Below are 23,042 nucleotides of genomic sequence, written 5' to 3'. Positions count from 1 at the left end.
CCTCCAAAAAATGATTTATAAAAAAAACGGACGAGGTGATCCTTTATAACACCGCATCGCCTCAATTTTTTTTTTTAGATAAAAGATCATTGCAGAACACGTCATTTTTAAAATTTATTCACTAGAGTCTGTTCTAGACTAACCTTTACGCATTTACGCCATTTTCAGCTTTTATTCTTGCCTGTTTCCTGCTTTTCTGTTGTTTTTGTTTGCTTGGATTTGCATACCTTGTAGTCTGTCTTCCCTCAATACCTGGCAAAAATTTGCTGTTGGTCCTAATGATGGAGAGTTTTAAGAGGCTTTAACAATGGAATAGGTTTTTCATATCCGTCATATACCCCAAACTATACATTTCTGCAACACCTGCATTTTTAGGAGGGGTTAGCCTGCATAATTCAAGCATCCAGAGAAACAGATCAGTTTCTTTTGTATATTTTTGCCTATTATATCTTTGTATAACTTTGCTTTTCTTTAATATATTTGACTCATATTTCATTTTCCGCTGTCATTTCCCTTAATTTGGGAAAATTGGTTCCAACTTATTGACTTCATACAATAAATAGTTGAAAAAAAAAACTTTTACTAAGGGATTAGGAGAAGTATACTCGGTAAAGTGGTTGGATACAATACGTAATACAACTTCATAATTTTCTATATGAATTCTATATGAATTTCCATGGAAATTCTGTGGTAGGCACAACACTTGACTGGGTAGAGAATTTAAAGTGCCGAAACCCTATAGGCAAGTGTATTCTCCTGGTGAGCCCTTGTGTTGGGTTGTTGCCTCTGAATTATTTGTCTTTATTGTTTTTGTTGTTTGGTAAATGACGACTTATACTTATTGACGACATGACTGCCTGTCCATGGATTATTCTTTATGGTTGATTGTGTGTGGCTATGCTGTTTGACCTATGTGATTGTATGGATGAGTAGGGTTAAGGCCTCATTCAAGTGCTGGTCTATATTAATCACTAATTTAGGAAAACAGTCTTCCTTTTCTCCTTCTGTCTTTTTTTTTTTTTATGTGTTTGTGCTGTTGCATTGGTGATTTCTCTTTTCATAATATATTAAGGTCCTTATAAAGCATTTTTCTTTCACACTTATATAACACCAGAGGGAGAGTTGTGTTGCCAGTTGTGACTTTTATTTGCATCTTGGCAGCAACAACGTCTGTAAACCAAAAAATAAGCAAGTTGCTGTTAAATATTATATTTCAACATGTCAGGCTGGCCAAGTGGTCGGTGGCCAAGGGATGTGGATAGGTGTCTCAAGACCTTATCCGAGTCGCACAAAGAGTCGAGGGATTGATCCCGACATGTGACAAAATTTGAATTTTGAGCTTTTTTTTAGCTTATTTTATTTTTAATTTGAGCTAATTGATGTCGTGCAGCATAATGCCTTTTAAATTTCTACCGCCGAGTTGCCGTATAAAATATGCATGTCATTGCTTATTACATACTCCGTGTAGAATTGTCCTAAATCAGACCCGACTAAACCATGGGAAATCTGTAATGTTGTCATCGTAGCTTAAAAATGTTATTTGTTTGGGTAATTGGGGTAGCTTATCTGTTTGGGTAAATTGTTTTTTTTTTCTTCAGAAACTCTTGGGCAACGTCTTGAAGCAGAAACTGGTAGAAGTGCGGATGCTTCTCTCTGTTATATTCTGGCTGGAGACATTGGATCCCTTGTACAATCAAGCTGTCAAAACAAGAAGTCTGACATCATAGTTTTGCAGGTAATCACTTTTCTTCTCTCCTTGTAATTCTTATATAAGTCATACCGGTTGGTATGTCTTTCTCTCTCTCTCTCTTTCTCTCTTCCTATCTTTCTCCCCTTTATCCCCCTCTCGCGCTCGCTGTCTCTTTCTCTCACTCTCTCGCGTACACTCACTTATTCTGTCAAAGGAGTCCAAACGATTCTTTTTGGAGAAAAAAAAGCATTTGACGTGGATAATCTTAAAAAGAACGTTTCTATTTTCTTGTTTCTTAGTGATGTAAACAACTTTTAAGCACCAGAAGCAGTTATTTCCTTAGCTGCCTTTTTATGGCACTTGGTATTTACCAAGTGCCATAGCGGGGGGAAGATTAATTTGGAAAAATTAGAAAAAATGAGGTATTTTTAACTTACAAACAGGCGATCGGATCTTAATGAAATTTAATATTTAGAAGCATATCGGGGACATTGGGGGGAGTTGGAGGGGGAAACCTAAAATCTTGGAAAACGCTTAGAGTGGAGGGATCGGGATGAAACTTGGTGGGAAAAATAAGAACAAGTCCTAGATACGTGATTGACATAATCAGAACGGATCCGCTCTCTTTGGGGGAGTTGGAGAATTAGACTAATTCGGAAAAATTAGAAAAATTCAGGTATTTTTGATCGGATCTTAATGAAATTTGATATTTAGAAGGAACTCATGTTTCAGAGCTCTTATTGTAAATCCCGACCAGATTTGGTGACATTGGGGGGAGTTGGAGGAGGAAACGGGAAATCTTGGAAAACGCTTAGAGTGGAGAGATCGGGATGAAACTTGATGGGTAGAATAAGCAAACGTCGTAGATACGTGATTGACGTAACCGGACTGGGTCCACTCATTTTGGGGGATTTAGAGGGGGGAGTCCAGTGGTTTGGCGAGTTCGGTACTTCTGGACGTGCTAGGACAATGAAAATTGATAGGTATGTCAGGGACCAGCACAAAGTCGTTTTCCCCGATTCCACCATCTGGGGGGGGGGGCTGAAGGGAGAGGAAAAATTACAAAAAAAAATTTGTTTTACGAGTGGTCGATCGGATCTTAATGAATTTTGATATTTCGAAGAACCTCGTGTCTCAGAGTTCTTATTTTAAATCCCGACCGGCATTAAGCCTCTGATTTTCCTTTTAAATCAATCTATTGATTCTTAGAATGTTGCTAGAGCTCTTACCATATGAGCTCTTAGCTCTTGTTCTCATTTACTTATTAGTGTGTCAGTGTCAACTCTTTTCGATAATTGTTAGTTCTTTTTTAGTAACTTATTTTTTGCTTTGTTTTTATATCTCTTTACCATTCTTCATTTAGTAAATGTTTCTGTTATAATGTGCAAGACTTGTTGATTTTATGTGATTCCTTAGAAAAAAATTAAAAATAAAATAACACTTCCTCAATGTTACTGTGACATGCTTTGCCTCTAGACAATGCCAAGTTATTAATTTTAGTGGTTGCCGTTAAAAGTGTAAGATAACGCATTATAATTGTTCTTAGTAATTACTCATTTTCATACAATTTTAATTAATATAATAATTGATAACATGATGTATAATGACTAATATAATAATAATAATAATATAACATACAATACAATAACTAACAGTAATTATGGAATAGGGCAAAATAATGAATTTGCATACTTCCAACCTTTTTTTTTATTCATTCCGCTAAAAAAAAAAACAAAGTTGCCTTCATTCTTTTCTCAGTGAAATTTGAAAAACGAAAGGGGGAAGTCTGAATAAAAGAAAATAAGAAAGCATAAAGTTTGTGGAGCTGGTAAGCAAAAAAGTGTTTAGAAAAGAAAATAACAAGAAGAAGCATAATAGTACCTACCATAAGACATAACGGTACAAGAGAAATCGAGAAGACTTAACAAGAGGAGTAGTACTAATGAAAGAAAGATAACAGCAGAAAGATGAGAAAGTATGACCAAAATATTAAGATGAGTTTAACAAGATAAAATGTAGATACAATTATGGATACCAAATCTCCTTTACCATCTCCTAATTAAACATGTGGAATGTTAAAATTTTATTATATAAATATAAAATTATGAATTTCTAAAAATTTTGTAAAATTTGCTATATAAAATTCATAAAATAATTTATAAAATATAATTTTTATTATGAAAAAAATCTTATCATTAAAATTTTTACTGTATAAAATTGATATAAAATTTATTTCTATAAGATATATTAAAAAAAAGAACTAAAAAAATATATTATGAAAATTTTAATACATAAATATTTGGAATGCCAAATTAAAAGAATAATGACCGATCGTTTACTTCCTGGTACCTTATTTTAAGTAAAGGTAATATTGTACTGTTATATTTGTAGGAATTTACCGAACAAATAATGATTATTCGAGCAGCATTAAAGATGCGTTATGGAAATGAAGAGGGTCTTCCAGCAAACGCAGCAGCCAAGATTGCTGAGTTTTCTAGTGTTCTCGCCTCTGAAGGCCAATTAGAACTTGCTTTAATGCTTCTTGGATATGTTGGAGAAGTAAGTATATTGAAGGAATTTGTAATGCTATTACGTTTTGGACGTTTTACGTTTATGTTAACGTTTGGACGTTATTACGTATTACGTTTTGGTATGAAAAACTATCTTTGATCGTTGAGTCCTGCTATTTGAACTTGGAAAAAATAAACTGAACTTAATTACATTGCATATACTGAGAAATTTGTTTTTGGAATTGTATGGCACAATTTGTATTAAAAATATTCGCCTAACTAATTAAAAATATAAGAAATTGTTGAAAAAAAGTTCTTTAGATTAAACTAAAAGAGGTTTTAAAAAGTTGTTTTATTGAAAAAAAGTTTAGTTTAAAATGGTTTATTTTATATAGCATGTTATATACAAAATTCACGACTGCCCAGAACGAAGCATTGATGCTTTTTTTAATAAGGATGCTGAAAAAAATCGTCAATACTTTAAGGTTTTTTTCAGGAATAAGCTCTTTGCTTTTACTATATTTTATCAATGTTCGTGTTAGGGTTGCTCATTATGGGCAAATAACTTTATTAATATAGGCAAATAACTTTATACTCCTTTTTAGCATGGATATTTAAAATCGTTAGCTCTTAGAAAAAAAAATATGTCCTCTGATTTGGTATATTTTATCCATATGTATTACGTTTGCTCACTCTGGCAAGCAACTTTAAAATATGTTATATAAAAAAAAAATAGAGCAATCTGAACAAACCAGTAAACTCATTTTTAAAAAAGATATTAAAAACAGTTGATTTTTTAATTATTTTTTTTCAAAAATAATCTCTTTGAGTTGCAAAACAAAAAATTGCCAAATTCATTTGCAAATTTTTTTTTCTGCAAATACTGATTTTTACAGTCCTTAAACTTGGGATTGTCACGATATTGTGCAGGAAATCTGGCATAAAATTCGAGCTTTATTAGAAATTCTGTTCCGACTCTCTGGGATATAATCCTGGGTGAAGTTACACATCTTGCTGCAATCATTCTGTCTATTTTGTCCATCAAATTTATTAGTTTCTTGTTATAATAACAATGACAACAATATTTTTTATTACTCTAAAAACCTTAGGGCCATGGCAATACAGAATTAAAAAAAAAAGCAGTTCTATGTAAATCACTTCATAAACAGAACATTACACAAATTAAAAAAAAAAATTTCTATGCTCATTGGTAGCCTTTGAAATCGCCCTAATCCTTGAACACTAACACAACACTCATTCCGCAATATTTTTTCGTTGATCCTACACTCTCCTTTCACATTTTTTGCAACTCACTTAATTCTTCACACTCGCCTATCATATGACCCACAGTCCCATCCATGTCTCCACATATGAGGAAAAGTAAGGACCATCCTATTTTTGCGTCCTCCCTTCCTTCTTCCCCCAAGGGGTAAACTGTTTGCCCTCATTTCCATAATGTGCTTTAACTCCTTTCTTAAATTCACCTTAAAATATCCACTCATCCTGTTTCCTTTGCCACTGCGTAGAGTCACAGGGAATCAGAGAGACTTCTTTCATGCTGCCAAACCTTTACCTCTTGGTGACATAAAATACTTCCTACCATCTTTGCTACTTCATAATCCATACTTAATCCATTATTCCATATTTACCCCACTGAATAATCTTAAAAATCTTCCTTACCTGGTAAGACCATGAACTTTTTGACTCATCTATAACGGCTTTTAGATAAGCTGATTTAAATAGTACGTTCCTAGAACCTAGCCATATTCACTAGCCTAAAGCTTCTTCGCTCAAAAATTACAAAATCTTTTCTAACTACAAAACTGTTAACGTTTCTGTTTACACATTACTATCTCTTACAGTAAACTAGCTACACCTTTCTAATTTGTCGCTTTTCTGGAACCTCCATTTTTCCAGAATTTGTATCTCTCAACCTTCTAAAATAAATTGATCAACCTCACTTTAACTGGCACTCGTAACTAGACTACTCTTTTACCAACATCCGATTCAAGTTTCATTCTTAACAAATATTCCAGTAATAAATTTAACAACTTCCGTAACGTCTTATCTTAATCTACAACTAAAGCTACATCATTCACGAAAAGGAGAGTATGTACATCCCCTACACATTCACTGTCAATATTAGCTTTCTCTTCTCATTATCAAATGCACCTTTCCAAATCCACAGAGGGTTCTTATTTCCGCTCTCTCCTTGGCTTCCTGTATCCGGGTTGCAGTGGTAGCTAGCATCCTGTTTTTACTGTCACTAAGATAATGGATGAGACCAGCCAAACAATTGCCTTAGCGTGCTTCACTATTATATTTGGTGTTGCATATTTGCTCGAAATGAACAAAAGATTAATAAAGAAAAAGATAAAAAAAATAAAATTAAATTTCTATTTAAAAATGTAAACATGGATGATGAAAATAGACATTGATTTCTGGCCAGGCACGTGTCCCGACATGGGATTCTAGCCAGACACGCATTTGAACGCCGCTTTATATCCTTTTCAATGAAGTCCAGGCCTCATCACCAGCACGATCAAAACCATGACCAGCTTCTCGCAAGAGAAAACAAATCTGAGAGAACAATATTTTCCTAGGTGTCTACCCCTCTCCCCCCTTTCTCTTCTCTCACTCTTTCCGTCTTTCTCCCGCTCTCTTTTGTTAGATGATATTGTCATGGAGCTGCTGAAGGAAATTAGATAAGATTTTTTTATATTATTATTACTCTACTTTAGAACACAAACTACGACTCATACGCTATTTATTGAATACCCTCTTTTGAATTTTTGATGGAAGCATTACATTACACATAGACTATTTTTTTTTTCACTTTTTAGTTCATTTCATAAATAATGAAGACGTTCATCTCATTTCTTTCTTTCTATTATTTATATCAATTATTATTCTTGTTCACTGCAATGCTATCCGTTATTGCAAGCTTTGGTCTTTTATAAATTTAAAATAAATCCGTAGATCTAATACAAACAATAGATTTCTAAAAAAAATTGTATTTCCTTCTTATTGTATGTTCTTTTCTTTTCTTTGCAGAATGATGTACCGGAATTGAGAAGTAGGCTTGAATATGCCACTGGGCGGCGGCAGCCAATCAAAACTACTGCCAAACGAGTTGGAGCCACACATGCCAAACCTACGGCATCGAAGCCTTCTGCTTATGGACAGCAGATAGCGCCTACTGCACAATTCGCTCCTCAACATAATATCGCCCCACAGCCTCCTACTTATGGACAACAACGTACTACTAATGCAACGCCTATTACGTCATTCCCTTCTCAGCAAGTTGCTCCTGCTCAACCCTCTTTTTATGGAAATCAGCGTCCATCGACTCCGTCAATTGTTTCTCAGCAAGCTCCACCGGTAATTGCTTCTCAGCAAGCTCCACCGCCTATTGCTTCTCAGCAAGCACCGTCCATTCAAGCCATGCAACAGGCAGCATATGGAACTTCTGGATCCAGTACCTTTTTGCCTGCTCCTCAAGCTGCGACGGCTTCTATGCCCGCTAAACCAGTGTTTCAACCAACTGCGCCTGTCCCAATGGCGCCACAGGCATTACCAACCTCAGGTTTGGCTTTATCAATTATTTTATATTAATGGATTAATTATTTTAGATTTTTGAATTTTTGTTATGTCTTCTGCCTTGGACTAAAAATCGAGTTCTTATTAGAAACTCTTTTGTTTCTGATATCACAGTTAAACTTGAATTACTGCACAGAAGGCTATCTAACACAGCTTGTGTCCGTATTCCTTCGCGTCTAATTAGGTTCTTGTACTTGTGAATTGTTTTTTTTTAGGGGGAGGGGGGTTCTCTTTCTCCCTCCTTTTATGTTTGTTTTTCTCCTTTTGTTTTTGATTATTTTTGTGTTTTATGTATTACTCTGTAAGTATTTTCTATTTCGATTTGCATTTGTATTCTTGTGTGTTTATCTATCTTCTACTTCACACATTTTATTATTGTACAGTGGGATTGAAAATAAATAATAATTATATGTCATAGACAAACTGATTATTACATTAATTATAATATATATCAATGATCCCCCACAGATTTTTCGTGTTGCCTTGGCATTGTAATTAATAGCTTAATGAATCGGTTTACTTGTGCTTATGAATTGTACGAGTGTTCAAGTTATTTTTGACCAATTGGAATATAGCAAGGCAAAAATAGCCAGCTTTGGTAACGTGATGTACTATTTCCCTCGAATTTACACTTTTTGCTTTTATTTTTAATAGCAAATTTTTGCTACTATTGTGTTGTTCATCATCTTTTTCGCAGAAAGTCTTGTACCATTGCAAACATATGGTAGATTGTTCAAGATCCAGGGGACTTCGATTGGAGGGGGAAATTCCCCTTTATAGATCCCCTCCCCTAGGTTTTAAACAATTTTTTTATGCGTACTTTTGAATATTTGTATGAATACTTTATGAAATATTTTATGAATAAATGAAAAATACTTTTTTGGTTTTATTCATAGAAAAAAAAATTAAACCAATGCCATTGTTTTGAAAGCAAACTTTCTTTGGTGGGCAGCAAGGTCTGTTTGTTGCAGCTTTTTATATAACTTGTAAAAGAAAATTTGAAGAAGAAAACACAATTTACCAACTTCTAAAATCGAAATACATTAACTGAATGTCTGTGAAATGCATTTCATAACAACGTGATTAACGGAAAGATTATGAAAATCATTTATCTCCCTTTTTTTCTTGTGTCTATTTGTCAACTTTTTACTCCCTTTCCTTCAAGAAGATCAAAAACCGCCTTCTACCCGTGTAGAATACAGAATACATGTAATACCTTGTAGAATAGAATGATAGTAGATAAATGATCGAATGATGGAAGATAAAGATAAGAATGATAGAAGTAAATGATACAATCAGATAAATATGAAAAGAAGATAAGAATGATAGAAGTAAAGATAGTTGAATTATATTAATTGAAGTGAATCAACTTTAACTGAAAATTTTCCACGAGTGTACTTATAAAGTATTCACACTTTATGAGCATTTCGCCGACTCTTTGTCTCCTCCCTCTGCTCACTTAGACTTTAGACCATGGTTTACAAACAATAACAGGTAAAACAGTGAGGAATTAATCTAAGACAGTGAAATTTTTATCTCTGAATATTTTGGCTCTGTATCCAAAGGCCGTCTCACCAAAGCACATACACAAATAAAATAAGACTTACAACAAAAATGCATAATAAAACTTAAAATTGAAAATTAGAACGGTCCTACAAGCAATTCTTCAAGGAGTTCAACCAGGACTGGAAAAAAAAAAACAGAAACAAAGCAATATGTTAAGGTAAAAACAAATCAAGGGAATGTTTTTCCTGCTACTCTCGCCATTTTCTGTCGTTACTAACCATGACTATTGCCTCCACTTGCTACGGTCGGCTGTTTGGACCTTCACCTCCCTAATACTTGTTATCAGTGCGTCATATTTGCAGTTTTGTTGTTTTTTTATATTCAATTATCATATATATATATATATATATATATATATATATATATATATATATATATATATATATATATATATATATGTAATGAAAAGAGAAATCATCAATGTAACAGCACAAACACACAAAAAAAAAGGAGATAGAAGGAGAAAGAGAAAACTGTTTTCCTAAATTAGTGGCTAATATAGACCAGCTCTTGAACGAGGCCTTAACCCTACTCATCCATAAAACCACATAGGTCAAACAGCATAGCCATACACAATCAACCATAAAGAATAATCCATGGACAGGCAGTCATGTCGTCAATAAGTATAAGTCGTCATTTACCAAACAATAAAAGCACTAAAGACAAATAATTCAGAGGCAACAACCCAACACAAGGGCTCATCAGGAGAATACACTTGCCTATAGGGTTTCGGCACTTTAAATTCTCTACCCAGTCAAGTGTTGTGCCTACCACAGCATATCCATGGTATCCCCGCGTCAGGTATCACCTCCCAAAATACATGCCTATGAAAGAAAAAACCAGCAAATGTATTCCTCTTTTTAGTAACAATAGCTAAACTAAATATGATAAAAATTTCCAAATCACAAATATCAACACATTGCAAAAAACCTGAATGAAGTAAACAATTATAGAATTCATCTTTACCATGAGGCTATTTTTTTTAAAAATCCGCTCTATTAGAAACACAATTTAAAGAAATGGCGCTGCATCATCTTTTCGCGAACCTCCGAAATTAGCCGAAAATGTCCTTAAGTTATTTCTAGATAATTCTTTTGGTATTTATTTAAAAGTTCATTATAATGAAAACTAAATTTTTTAAATTGCCAAGTTAATTTATATGCAGAAAAACCTCTTAATATCAATTTTTGGCTTAAGATTTTACATCTATTTTTAAAATCAATATAATTACTACAGATCCTTGCATAACGAAGTATGCAAGCAGACCTTGCATACTTCGTATAAATATATATATATATATATATATATATATATATACTAGCTGTTGGGGTGGCGCTTCGCGCCACCCCAACACCTAGTTGGTGGGGGCGCTTCGCGCCCCCCCCCAAGCCCCCCCCGCGCGCGTAAGTCGTTACGCGCCATAATAGTTACGCGCCATTGTAGTTGTGTCCCTATGTCCCACCTGTGAATATAGATATATATATATATATATATATATATATATATATATATATATATATATATATATATATATATATATATATATATATATATGGTTTTAACTACGTAAAACTTGCGAATATACAACATTCTTTGCTGTCCCATTGTCTTTGCATATAAATAGATTGTCAGGTTTACCGACTCTTGAACATGCAACATATAATGGTCCATGGGAAAACAATCTGTATTCAGATCTATACCTCGTGATTCTAATGATTGCCATTGAGCTTTGTTGATGGTGATTGCTAATCGACCATTCCCTGTCCCGGTCGTCATTTATATCCCCCTGTTTCCCCCGGTGTCCCCGTTGTAGTTGTGTCCCTGTGTCCCGGTCGTCATTTATATTCCCTGTGTCCCGGTCGTCATTTGTATCCCGGTGTCCCGGTCTGTATATACATTCGTTTTTTAGTTTTGTTTTTCTCCTTTATTTTTTTCCTTTTTTTTTCTTTTTTAGTTTATTTAGATTTTTAGATTTTTTAGTTTTTTTATTAGTTTTTAGTTTTTTTTTCTTTTTAGTTTTTTTGTAGTTTTTACCTTCTTTTTAGTTTTGTTAGTTTTTTTTTTTTTACTTATGTCCTGGTCGTCATTTATACTCCCTGTGTCCCGGTGCTTTGTTGATTGCTAATCGAACATTCCTTTTGTCCTGGTCGCTTTCTCTTTGAGTGTCGTCATTTATTTTTTTCTTTTTTAGTTCTTTTAGTTTTTACCTTTTTTAGTTTTTTTTAGTTTTTTAGATGAAAATTTTTTTTAGTTTTTTCCTTTTTTTCTTTTTAGTTTTTTATTGGTTTTTACCTTTATTTTAGCTTATTTTTCAGTTTTTTCCTTTTTTTTAGTTTTTTTTTATTTTTTTTAGTTTTTTACCTTTTTTTAGTTTTTTTTAGTTTTTTAGTTTTTTAGCTTTTTTACTTTTTTTATTAGTTTTTAGTTTTTTTGTAGTTTTTGCCTTTTTTTAGTTTTTTCAGTTTTTTTTAGTTTTTTATTGGTTTTTACCTTTATTTTAGCTTATTTTTCAGTTTTTTCCTTTTTTTTTAGTTTTTTTTAGTTTTTAGTTTTTTAGTTTTTTACCTTTTTTTAGTTTTTTTAGTTTTTTTAGTTTTTTAGCTTTTTTATTTTTTTTATTAGTTTTTAGTTTTTTTGTAGTTTTTGCCTTTTTTTAGTTTTTTTAGTTTTTAGCTTTTTTATTAGTTTTTAGTTTTTTTTTGTAGTTTTTGCCTTTTTTAGTTTTTTTAGTTTTTTAGCTTTTTTATTTTTTTTTATTAGTTTTTAGTTTTTTTTTGTAGTTTTTGCCTTTTTTTAGTTTTTTCAGTTTTGACGTCACCTGATCCAGTTTTTTCAGGTGACGTCACCTGATCCATCCACAGATCCACACACAGACAACTTATTTTTATATATATAGATATATATATATATATATATATATATATATATATATATATATATATATATATATATATATATATATATATATAAATTGAAACATATCGACTGTATGCAATCCCTTTAAATTGTATGGAATAATCGATTGCCTTCAGGCATAAAAAAAAGAAAAAGTTTGTACTCCTTCTGATTATCTGAAACCAACTGGCTGGGTAGTAAAAGCTCTTCGGAGAATGCGATCACTTTTAGGTCTGCTTTTTGATGAATTGTATAGAGCGTTGTTTTTAAATTCTTTCCAAACACTTTGATCTACCAGTTAATTAGTATTCGCAGCTCAAGTAGCCTACTCGAAGTTGTTTATAAATAATGCCAGCATTTTCGTACGTTTTTAATAGTTACCAATAGTTAATACTTGAGTTGTAGGATCAATTGTTAATAAAAATTGTAGAAAAAAGAATAATGTAGAAATAATAGGATAGTATAATTAATAATTTCTTAATAACTTTAATAATTACATTTTTATTAGTCTAAATAGTTATATTTGTACGTAATAGTTCAATTTTCTGAGAGTATGGTGCTTTTCAGATTTGTCAAAATTGGTGATCTGTCATCTATGATTAAGCCTATTATTACTTTTGCTGTCTATAGCTCATATAATCTGTATTGCTAGATTTTCTAGTATTTCAAGAATTTCTATGAAAATAATTTCCACTGCCCTTTCTGTGGCAGTGGTGTCAATTCACAAAAAAAAGCAGAAGGGGGGAGGCAGAATGTATTTTGTAAAATATTGGGAAGGAGCTAATTTTTTCATCTTTTTGGTGAAAGTACAGAAAAAAATCTTTTGAATTGAAAATACCAAGAACGGGCGTTTTTAAAATCTAGAGGTAGGGTAAATGCCCCCCTCTCTGCTTCTCCAATTGACGCCTCTGTGCTGTGGTTACAAATTAATTAGCGACACAAATAAAGACGAAAAGTGTTATGATCAGAATATTTATATACTGAAAATGTTATGTGTTTTACCTTGTTTAATAGAAACTTATCAATCGTCAACAGGTGCTCAGCCTTTAGTCAACACTTCAGTGAGACAAGAGACAGCTGGCTGGAACGACCCCCCTAAGCCAGTTAGTTCAAGTATACGAAGCATTAAACATAAAAGACCGCCTTCTAGTGGACAGGGAATGCAGCAGTTATACGGACAGCCACAGTCTAGCTTTTATCAGCCAGTGGGATCAGTACAGCCAATAGAATCAATACAAGCGAACCCCACTTACGGTAAACTTTTTTCTTTGTTTTTGGTCAGCTATGTGTTGAAATCAGGAGTATAGAAGCAATTTAATTTTTTGGAGAGGGCAAGGCCGTATACAGGAGGGGATTTGCCCCCTTCTCCCCTGAAGTTTTTGTCTGACTCGTACAAACACAGTGAAAATGCGTATAAACAAGTTTTTAATTGGTTTTTTAAGTTTTATATTGTATAGCCACCTCACCCTACCCGAACAAAAATCCTGGATACGTCCTTGGGAGAAGGTTCTGTTCATTTCGATTCTAGCCAAGGAATATTTTTTTTGCCATGATTTCTTTGAAAAGTGCCCATTAGTAGACTGGCTTGCCTGAAAATGAAGATACTTACAAAAGGGAATGGAACGAAGGCTTTTGAGATATTTATGGTGTCAAGCCTTTTTTCCATTTTTTAGGGTATTCATTAAAAAAAACTGTTCCAAAGCAAAATAAAGAGTGATACTGAAAACCAAAACGAGGAGAAATCTCTTAAATAAAACCCTTACAGGTACTCAAGCCAAATAATACATCAAACCAGCGAGGGTTTGTTATTGCACCTTGTCTTCTGTGAAGATTATTCGCTGGGTATTCTTTGGATGGGCCCAATTTTGTCTGATTCTATCGATATACCAGGGTGCTCAACGGGACAAGTATATTCGAGATGGGGACGGACAAAGGAAGAATAAACCCCTAAGGAATGGGAAGGGGGATGCTAAACTTATTTAGGAGCTTAAGGAGGGAGATAGATGTATTACCTTTGTGAGTGATGTCTTTAACATGGATATCCCACTTTAAATTTGAAGAAATTGTGACCCCAAGTAAAGGAGGACACAGAAATTTCGAGAGGGATAGGACTAAGAAAATGGGGTGAGGATTTAAGCATGGGGTTAGATACATTAGATTGAAAAAACAGAGAGCCCAATTAAATATCAAAGAATCCATACTTACATTAACATCAACAACTTGCATGCGGAGAGCCAAAAGAAGCGCATCATGGCCTTGTATAGGGAGTATAGAAGGTCTGGCAGCTTCCCTGTCATAAGGCGCAGGGCTCGAAGGCCCGGCGAATTCATCTTCTTGTATGCGGAGCACAGAGAGGCCAGCTTTCGAGTTGAAGTCTACAAATTGTATGTCCTTGCCTTCTTTTTGGGAGGACATTGGTCAGGGTTTTCCCTAACAAGGAATTAAAGTTTAGTTGTTCATGCAGTGAAAAACTACATCTTATTTTTAAAACGTCCCCCACTTAAATTTAACTCGCCCCTATAGCACCCCCGCCCCTTCTATATCGATGTTAGAAAACCATTGTTAAAGAAATATCTTTAACATGGATATTTCACTTTGAATTTGAAGAAATTGTGACCCCAAGTAATTTAAAGGGGGATACAGAAATTTCAGGAGGGATAGGACTAGGAAAATGGGGTGAGGATTTAAGCATGGGCTTAGAGGGGTTTACTCTCATGGATAAATCCGAGGTATCATTTAATTTGATTGGGAATGCTCATAGGCCTGCTTATTAAATTTATGAAGCAAGTTTCAACAACAATAGGTGATCCTCAAGCTTCTATCTGTCAGGAAATTCCTTACAAGACTTTTAATCGTAACTGAAAAGAGGAGGGGACCTAGGAAAGTACCCGGGGTATTCCATTGTGGAATACCTAGGTTTCATTTATTTGTTCTCAGTTATTTCTGTTTGTTTTAAATTCTACTTTATGTATGGCTTTATTTGTGCTTTTTTAAGTTTTAATATCGCTTATTACTTTGAAACCCTTTTTTTGGAAAACATTTTCAAATATTTATACCTGTTGCTTTTATAATTGCGTATGAATTTGTACTTTATTGAATCAACACAGTAAGCAAAGCACCAACTTTTAATAAAGGTAGACAGAGAAATAAAATTCGATACATCCTTTTTATTCAAATCAAAATGAAACATTGAAAACAAAAATTAATCTTTTCAGAAAGGAGAAATAAGAAGATGACGAAAAAAAAACAGAGTCACCAAATAATTTACGAAAAAACAGAATAGCCTACTACTAGTTCGTATAAGGTATTAATTCTTTTTGCATTGGTGAAACGTTGTCGTTCTAACGCTGGTATGTACCTCGTGATAAATGCTACATATAAATGAGAAGATGGGAGTGAAATGGGGTTAATTATGGTTGTACCTGGGGTTTTTGTGGTATGATTTGGGTAGGTATTCTTTGGGTAGGTATGCAGTTTATTAAAGAAGGCAATGAAGTTTATATAAAGGAGGGATGGGAGTGAAATGCGGTTAATTATGGTTGTACCTGAGGGTTTTTTCGGTAGGTGAAGAACTTCTGCTTAGTTTTAGTCAAGCAAAAAAGTGAGCAATAGCCTAAATGTACATATTAAAATAGGTATTTTGTAATTTTTCCTTTTTTGTCATACAGCAAAAGAGATGATTGAAAATAGAAGAACAAAAGATCTTCTACAACGTTAATACCTTTTGTCAGTTTTATTATTTGTTTGTATAAACGGTCTTGTATCTGAGTTCAAAGTGAACACACCTGGATTAAATTGGATATTTTATGAACTTATTAATTCAGTAAGCCCTTTTTAGCTTAAGAATTGTGAACTATTTCAACACTCTGAACTATTGAACTATTGAATTAATTGAACCAGCGTGATGCCTGTTACCAGTGACGATAATCCTGTCCTTGTTTATTCGCCGGTATTGAATTTTGTACAGAGCAATTTGCTAATTGGAGCAGAGGATGACGTGATTAAAAGGCATGAAGTGGAGTTTTTTTACTCTAATTCGGTCAAGGTGGCAAAGACGTTATTGTGGCAGCTTTGTCCGGGTCATGAAAATTGCCCTATTCGGAAGGGAAATAATGCATTGGTTAGCCATTTCAGCGACATAATTACTTTATTAAAATCTCTTGACGAGACTGAAACTGATGTTCCGACATTCGTCATAAAGCGTCCTACAGAAGTACCCTGCCTCCCTGCCACTGCCTACACCTCTTTATTCTCAAAATTTAATGAGCTCCATCAAGTTGTTTTGGGAATGTCTTCAAAACTTGACAATTATGAACTGAGCTTCCCCCAATTACCCAAGCCGGTTTCAGTGCTAGATTCGCATGCAACAGTTATCGTCTCAAAAGTACCGGACGCCTTATCTGACCCTCTTAAGCGAAAAGCTGCTATAGACCAAATTACTGGACATGAATTAGTACGTAGCGTAAAGCCCATCAATGACAAGTGGTATATTAATATGGACAAGTCTGCTACGGAGGACTTCTGCTCGTCAATCCAGAACATAATCTCCGGTACTACAACAAAAGTGGTTTCCAAGCGGTTTTTTGGTATATCACGTAATATTCCTACCGACGTTGACATTACGGTACTCGGTAGCCAACACGGTATCAAAGATGCTAAGAGATTGGGCCTATCTAAGTCTGTGAAAATCGAGTTTTTGGATTCTTTTGCGCAATCTACGTTTTTCAAGCATGGCCTCCGAGTGGGCTATGAAATTTTTCCTGTTTACGAGTTTAAGGACCTACCCAAATGCTGTTTTAAATGCCGATCACTAGACCATCTACAGTACTCCTGTCCCAGCGTTCTCCCGAAATGTGCTCGTTGTGGAGGGCCACACATATCAACAAAAGATGAGCCATGCATTGTTGATCCCAATTGCGCCAATTGCGGCCAAAAACACCCTTCCTATAGCTTTTCCTGCCCCGTTATTAAGAATCGAATAAAGTGCAAATCCACCTTTCAACCATGAGTGCATCATTCTCAGTTATTTCGTTCAATATAAATGGCACCAAAGATAAGGATTTTGTTATTGATGAATTGTACGGTTCCTACGATTTGGTATGTCTCCAGGAGCATCTTCTCACTGCTTCAAGTTTGAATTTTTTGCGTCGAAGTCAGCATCATACTGCGTTCCTGAGTCCAGCAAAAGCTACTGGTGGTCGCCCTTCCGGCGGACTAGCCTGTGTCTTTAAACGGGACATTCATCTACCCTCCCCAGTACTCTTCTACTCCGACGAATTTTTTTTTGGCTGTGCGTGTCGGCAGTATTGTATTTATAAACTCTTATCTCCCATATGAAGGATCCTCGATTAGATTCTTAACTAAATTCGGAAAGGCGTGTGGTCTACTTAAGAATCTTCTGAATCAGGTACTGTTAAACTCTCTACAGTATATAATAATTGGGGACCTAAATACTGACATTAATCGATCTTCTGTGAGAAGTGAATTGCTTTTTGAGTGTCTTCCTTCGTACCACGTTGTGCCGAAATCCCACAATTTTTCACATGTTCATCATTCTGGAAGCACAAGTGATATTGACCATATTATTTGCTCGCCTGGTATTATCTCTTCTTCTGCTTCTGTTCATGTTAACGAGCAAGACTCGTTGCTCACATGCCAATTTCAGCAACATTTACAATGGATATTGATCTATCGGAAACCAATTGCTCGCGAGAAAAATCGAAGTGGTTTGAAAAAAGTAATTGGGGCAAAGCCAATATACCGCACTACATCTCTACCTTGACAACCCTTCTTTCTACCATACGTGTTCCATATCATCTTCTTCAGCGCCAGGTACATACGAATGATAAAGCCGATATTGACTGTTATTATAACCAACTTGTGATGTGTATGAAAAGGGCAGAAGAAGCTGCCGTACCTCGACAACGTATTCGTAAAAGAACACAAAAACCTATCTGTTCAATGGACCCTTGTTTAAAGTCGATAAAAAATAAAGCAAAATTATGGCTCCAGATATGGAATTAATGTGGTCGGCCAAGTTCTGGGTGTGTCGCTGATATCAAACGTAAAACTAAAACCAATTATAAACGTTATCTGAGGTCGGCACGTTACCGTGGTATGGATTTCCCTGTAAGTAGGGAGGATTGGCGAAAAGTGATCAATTCTGAAAAGATAAATGATGAAACTATGACAAGTAATTGCCTTCCACCTTCAGCTTGGTATAAACATTATTCTTCGATCTTTTCAGTGATTAATTATTCAGTGCATTCTGTATATACTCGCCTTCTTACCCCCCTCTTTAGTACAACGTTTTCGCAACGCCATATAGTGCCCATATCTTTTTCTTCCGTAATTAATGCTGTTAAAAGTTTAAAATCTGATTCAATAGATAAGGATGGTATTTCTAAGATGCATATGCCGATTGAATGCACCCCCCTTATATCTCACTTTCAGCTTCTTTTTCAAATGTGTCTATGTACTTCATACGTACCTGAGAGTTTTCTGTGTGGCACTGTTTCGTCAATTTTAAAAAGGGGAAAGTCACCGACTGATTGTTCTTGCTATCGACCTATTACTGTATCTTGTAATATTAGTAAGGTTTTTGAGTATATCCTTCTACCATTTTTGACTAGTAATATTATTGAGGATGAGAACCAATTTGGTTTTCGAAGTGGGGGGGGGGTTGTCAGCATGCACTTAAGATTCTGTCTTCTCTATTGGCTGATAATTCTTCCAAGGGAAATGGTCTTTATATTTGTGCTTTGGATCTTTCGAAAGCGTTTAATAGTGTGGTCCATAGTCAGCTCATTTTTTCCTTGTATAATTCTGGGGTCGATCTCTCTGTTATAATGCTTCTTAGGTTTTGGTATTCAAATTCGTTTCTTCAATTAAGATCTGCACCAGACACTATTATAAGAATGCGAAGAGGAGTTAGGCAGGGTGGTGTTCTGTCCCCTACGCTTTTTAAGATTTTTATTTCGAGTGTGCTGGCTAAGATTTCAGGTACATACCTTTCTGGTCTTGCGGATGTTTCTTATCTTGCGTATGCTGACGACTTGCTTCTGATTAGCCGTTCCAAAAAGGGTCTTTCCAAAATGGTCTCTATAGTTTCTGATGCTTTCTCTTATATTGGCCTTTCAATTAATATAGATAAATGTGAGTTTCTTCCCTTTAATTGTACTACTGCTACTCCCCTTCACTGTAATAACTTCACTATCCCTCTTGTTGATTGTATTCGTTGGCTTGGTATCTCTATTACTAACAATCTTTCGAGCTTACGTCAGCGTACTGTTTGTGATATAAGTAAAAAGATTCAGATTGGTTATGCAAAAATTGTTGCAAATAGAGGTGGCTATATAATAGACGTGCGCTGGCTAAACTTTATTCTACTTTCTGTGATCATTCTGTCCTTTATGCTTCAGGTCTTTTCCCCCTTCTTAATAATGGTAATTTAAAAAGAATTCGGATAAATTATTTCGAATTTTGCAAATTCCTTCTGTATCTTCCATCTTGGACAAAAAACCGGACTCTTGTTAAAAAATTTTCAGTTCTTGATATAACTTTAAAGTTGGAGATTCTTCACAGACAACTCTCCAGTACAGCTTATGCGCGCCTATCCCCTCATCACCGTCTTATCCGTTTTTTTCGTTGACTTTGTGTGTGTATTTGTTTTTCTCTTTGTGTTTTTTTTTCGAATTTCATTTTTTGTGTGTATTATTTAATTTTTTGTATTAACGTAAAAAATTTCTATTGTCATTACTTTTCATTTTTTGTATGTTTTTCTTTTTTTGTGTGTATTTAATTGTTTGTACTCCACATTTTAATACTTTTATAGTGTTGTTGTGGGTAAGAAATAAATTATTATTATTATTATTATGGGCTTTTCTTTTCAGAAATTCCCCGGTCCCAGCTCTAAGCATTCCTGTCAATTTGTTAAAGTCCGTTTCATGTATTCAGAATGAGCCTCAAAAGCTGAAAAAAAATGTCCCATCCTTTTGTCTGCTTATCTAGCTGAATATGTAGATTCTCAGAAATGTGCAAATGACCGGATTTTATATAATTTACTTAAAAGCAGTCCTAGTCATTATATTTTACATAAAGATTTTTGAAGTCATTTGCGGTTTCTTTTATTATTATCATTTAAAATATTTAACATAGTTAAGGGGAGAAAATGCCTCAGGTCTAACTAGTTTTCTAAAGAATGTGACTGTCCGTTTTGTCGGTGTATTTATACTTCATAGTATCTTAGTCCTTTCTTGGGGTGTGTAGGCAGCTTTTTTTTTGTCTATTGTTTATATAATACGAGATAGAAGCTATTTTGGCTCTATATGTGTTTCTTTTATATGTTTAGTAGGCTTGCTATTTGTTTTAATTCATTTTCAGGTAATATTGGCTTCAACTCAGACGGCTATTCACCAGCCCCTCAGTTAAATTCATATTCACAGGAAACGTATAACCCCAGGCCTTCCCAGTTACTGAACAAGCCAAGGCAATTCCAACGAGTGACTCCAACATCATCTCCTGCTCCTACACAACAATTCCAAAGAATGAATCCAACACCACCTCCTGCCTCTCAGCTAAACTTGCAGTCGCAGCAAGGGTATAATCCCCCTCTTCCTCAACCCCCACGTTACGCTGCTCCTCCGCCGCAACTCCAAAGAATGAATCCAACACCGCCTCCTGCTTCTCAGTTTAATATGCAGATGCAGCAAGGATATAATCCTACTACCCCTCAGCTTTTGCGCCAAGCTCCTGCTCCTTCACAGCGGTTTCAGATGTCTAATCCAATACCGCTGCCAGTGCCAGAACAAGTGAATCTGCAACCCCAGTTAGTGCCTTCTTCACAAAGTCAACCCGCGATGTCGGATGCTCAGCAGAGTGCAATGACCCAAGCTCCACAAAACCAGATGAACCCAAACTTTTCTTCACAGCAAACCCAAATGATGACTAACTTCTCTGCTCAACGTCAGGTGATTTCTATTTTTCTATCTCTTTCTTTATGCTTAACTCCCTAGCTCAAAGCTAACTCATTTCTTTTTTTCTGTCTGTTACTTTATGTTTCTGTCTGTTTCTTATGATTTCTCTATGCTTTGAGTCTTTGGCTTAAAATCGAGAGTAATTTATTGTTTTCTCGTCTCTTTCTTTATGCTTATGTCTTCTTTATGTCTTTTCTTATGCCTATGTCTCTTCCTTGTGCTTCCTTTATGCTTAATTCCCTGGCTCAAAGTCAAATGGTTCCTTTTTCTGTTTCTTTCTTTTTGCTTGTGTCTCTTTTTATGTCATCTTTACATCTTTTCTTATGCTTCGGTCTCTTCCTTATGTTTTCTTTGTGCTTAATTCCTTGGCTTAAAGTCAATTGGTTATGTCTCTTTCTTTATGCTTATGTCTTTATTATGTCTCTCCTTATGCTTATGTCTTTTTTAACGCTTAATGTCTTAGCTCAGAGTCAAGTGATTACTTTTATCTGTCTCTTTCTTTGTGCTATGCCCCTTCCTTATGCTTTTTTTATGATTTTGTCCTTGGCTCAAAGTCAAGAGTGATTTATTTTTTCCTGTTTCTTTCTTATGTTTATATCTTCTTTATATCTTTTCTTATGCTTATGTCTCTTTCTTATGCTTTCTTTATGCTTAATTTTCTGGCTCAAAGTGAAATATTTCCTTTTTCTGTCTTTTTCTTTTTGCTTCTGTCTCTTCCTTATGCTTTCTTTTTGCTAATTCCTTAGCTCAAAGTCTATTGGTTTCTTTTTTCTGTCTCTTTTTTTATGCTAATGTCTCCTTTATGTCTCTCCTTATGCTTGTGTTTTTAACCCTTTATTTTTTATAGCTTAGAATCAAGTGAATTTTTTTTATGTCTCTTTCTTTGTGCTTATGTCTCTTTCATATGCTTTCTTTATGCTTAAGTCCTTGGTTCAAAATCAAGAGTAATTTTTTTTCCGCCTCTTTCTTTATGCTTATGTCTTCTTTATATCTTTTCTAAGGCTTATGTCTCCTCCTTATGCTTTCTTTATACTTGATTCTCTGGCTCAAAGTCAAATGGTTCCTTTGTCTGTCTCTTTCCTTTTGCTTACGTCTCTTCTTATGTCTTCTTTACATCTTTTCTTATGCTCCTGTCTCTTCCTTATGCTTTGTTTTTGCTTAATTCTCTGGCTCAAGGTCAATTGGTTTCTTTTTTCTGTCTCTTTCTTTATGCTTATGGTTTCTTTATGTCTCTCCTTATGCTTCTATCTTTTTTATCGCATAATTTGTTAGCTCAAGAGTCAAGTTTTTGTTGCTGTATCTTTTTTTTTGTGCTTATGTCTCTTTCTTATGCTTTCTTTATGCTTAAGTCTTCGGCTCAAATTCAAGAGTAATTTATTTTTTACCATCTCTTTCTTTATGCTAATCTCCTCTTTATGTCTTTTCTTGTTATTATTTCTCCTTCTTATGCTTTCTTTATGCTTAAGTTCTTGACTCAAAGTCAAGAGTTGTTTATTTTTCCCGTCTCTTTCTTTATGCTTATCTCTTCTTTGTGTCTCTTCTTGTGCTTCTATCTCTTTCTTATGCTCAATGCCATGGCTCAAAGTCAGTTGATTCTTTTTTGTCTCTTTCTTTTATGCTTCTGTCTCTTTTTTATGCTTTCTTTGTGCTTAATTCCCTGGCTCAAAGTCCCTGTCCCTTATGATTTCCTGCTTAATCTCGCTTAATCTCTTAATCTATGCTTAATCTCGAAGTCGAATGATTTCTTTTTTTGTTTCTCTTTACGCTTATTGGTTCCTTGAGCCGTAATAATGTTCTATAACTTAA

General features: G+C 34.6%; 1 protein-coding gene across 1 annotated transcript in view; it reads left to right on the top strand.

Annotated features, from left to right (window-relative positions):
• Nucleotides 1–23,042, top strand: part of LOC136032244 (protein transport protein Sec31A-like) — a 140,340-nt gene that overhangs the window by 98,172 nt on the left and 19,126 nt on the right. The window contains exons 14-18 of the mRNA XM_065712476.1: nucleotides 1,599–1,735; nucleotides 4,082–4,249; nucleotides 7,255–7,786; nucleotides 13,297–13,515; nucleotides 20,644–21,230. Of these exons, the coding sequence (XP_065568548.1) occupies nucleotides 1,599–1,735; nucleotides 4,082–4,249; nucleotides 7,255–7,786; nucleotides 13,297–13,515; nucleotides 20,644–21,230 (1,643 nt within the window). The remainder of the gene's footprint in view (nucleotides 1–1,598; nucleotides 1,736–4,081; nucleotides 4,250–7,254; nucleotides 7,787–13,296; nucleotides 13,516–20,643; nucleotides 21,231–23,042) is intronic.

This window comes from Artemia franciscana, chromosome 10 (genome assembly GCF_032884065.1).
Source record: "Artemia franciscana chromosome 10, ASM3288406v1, whole genome shotgun sequence".
Classification (NCBI taxonomy): Eukaryota; Metazoa; Arthropoda; class Branchiopoda; order Anostraca; family Artemiidae; genus Artemia; species Artemia franciscana.
The sequence above is the reverse complement of the archived record's forward strand: the minus strand, read 5'-3'. Positions and strand labels throughout refer to the sequence as shown.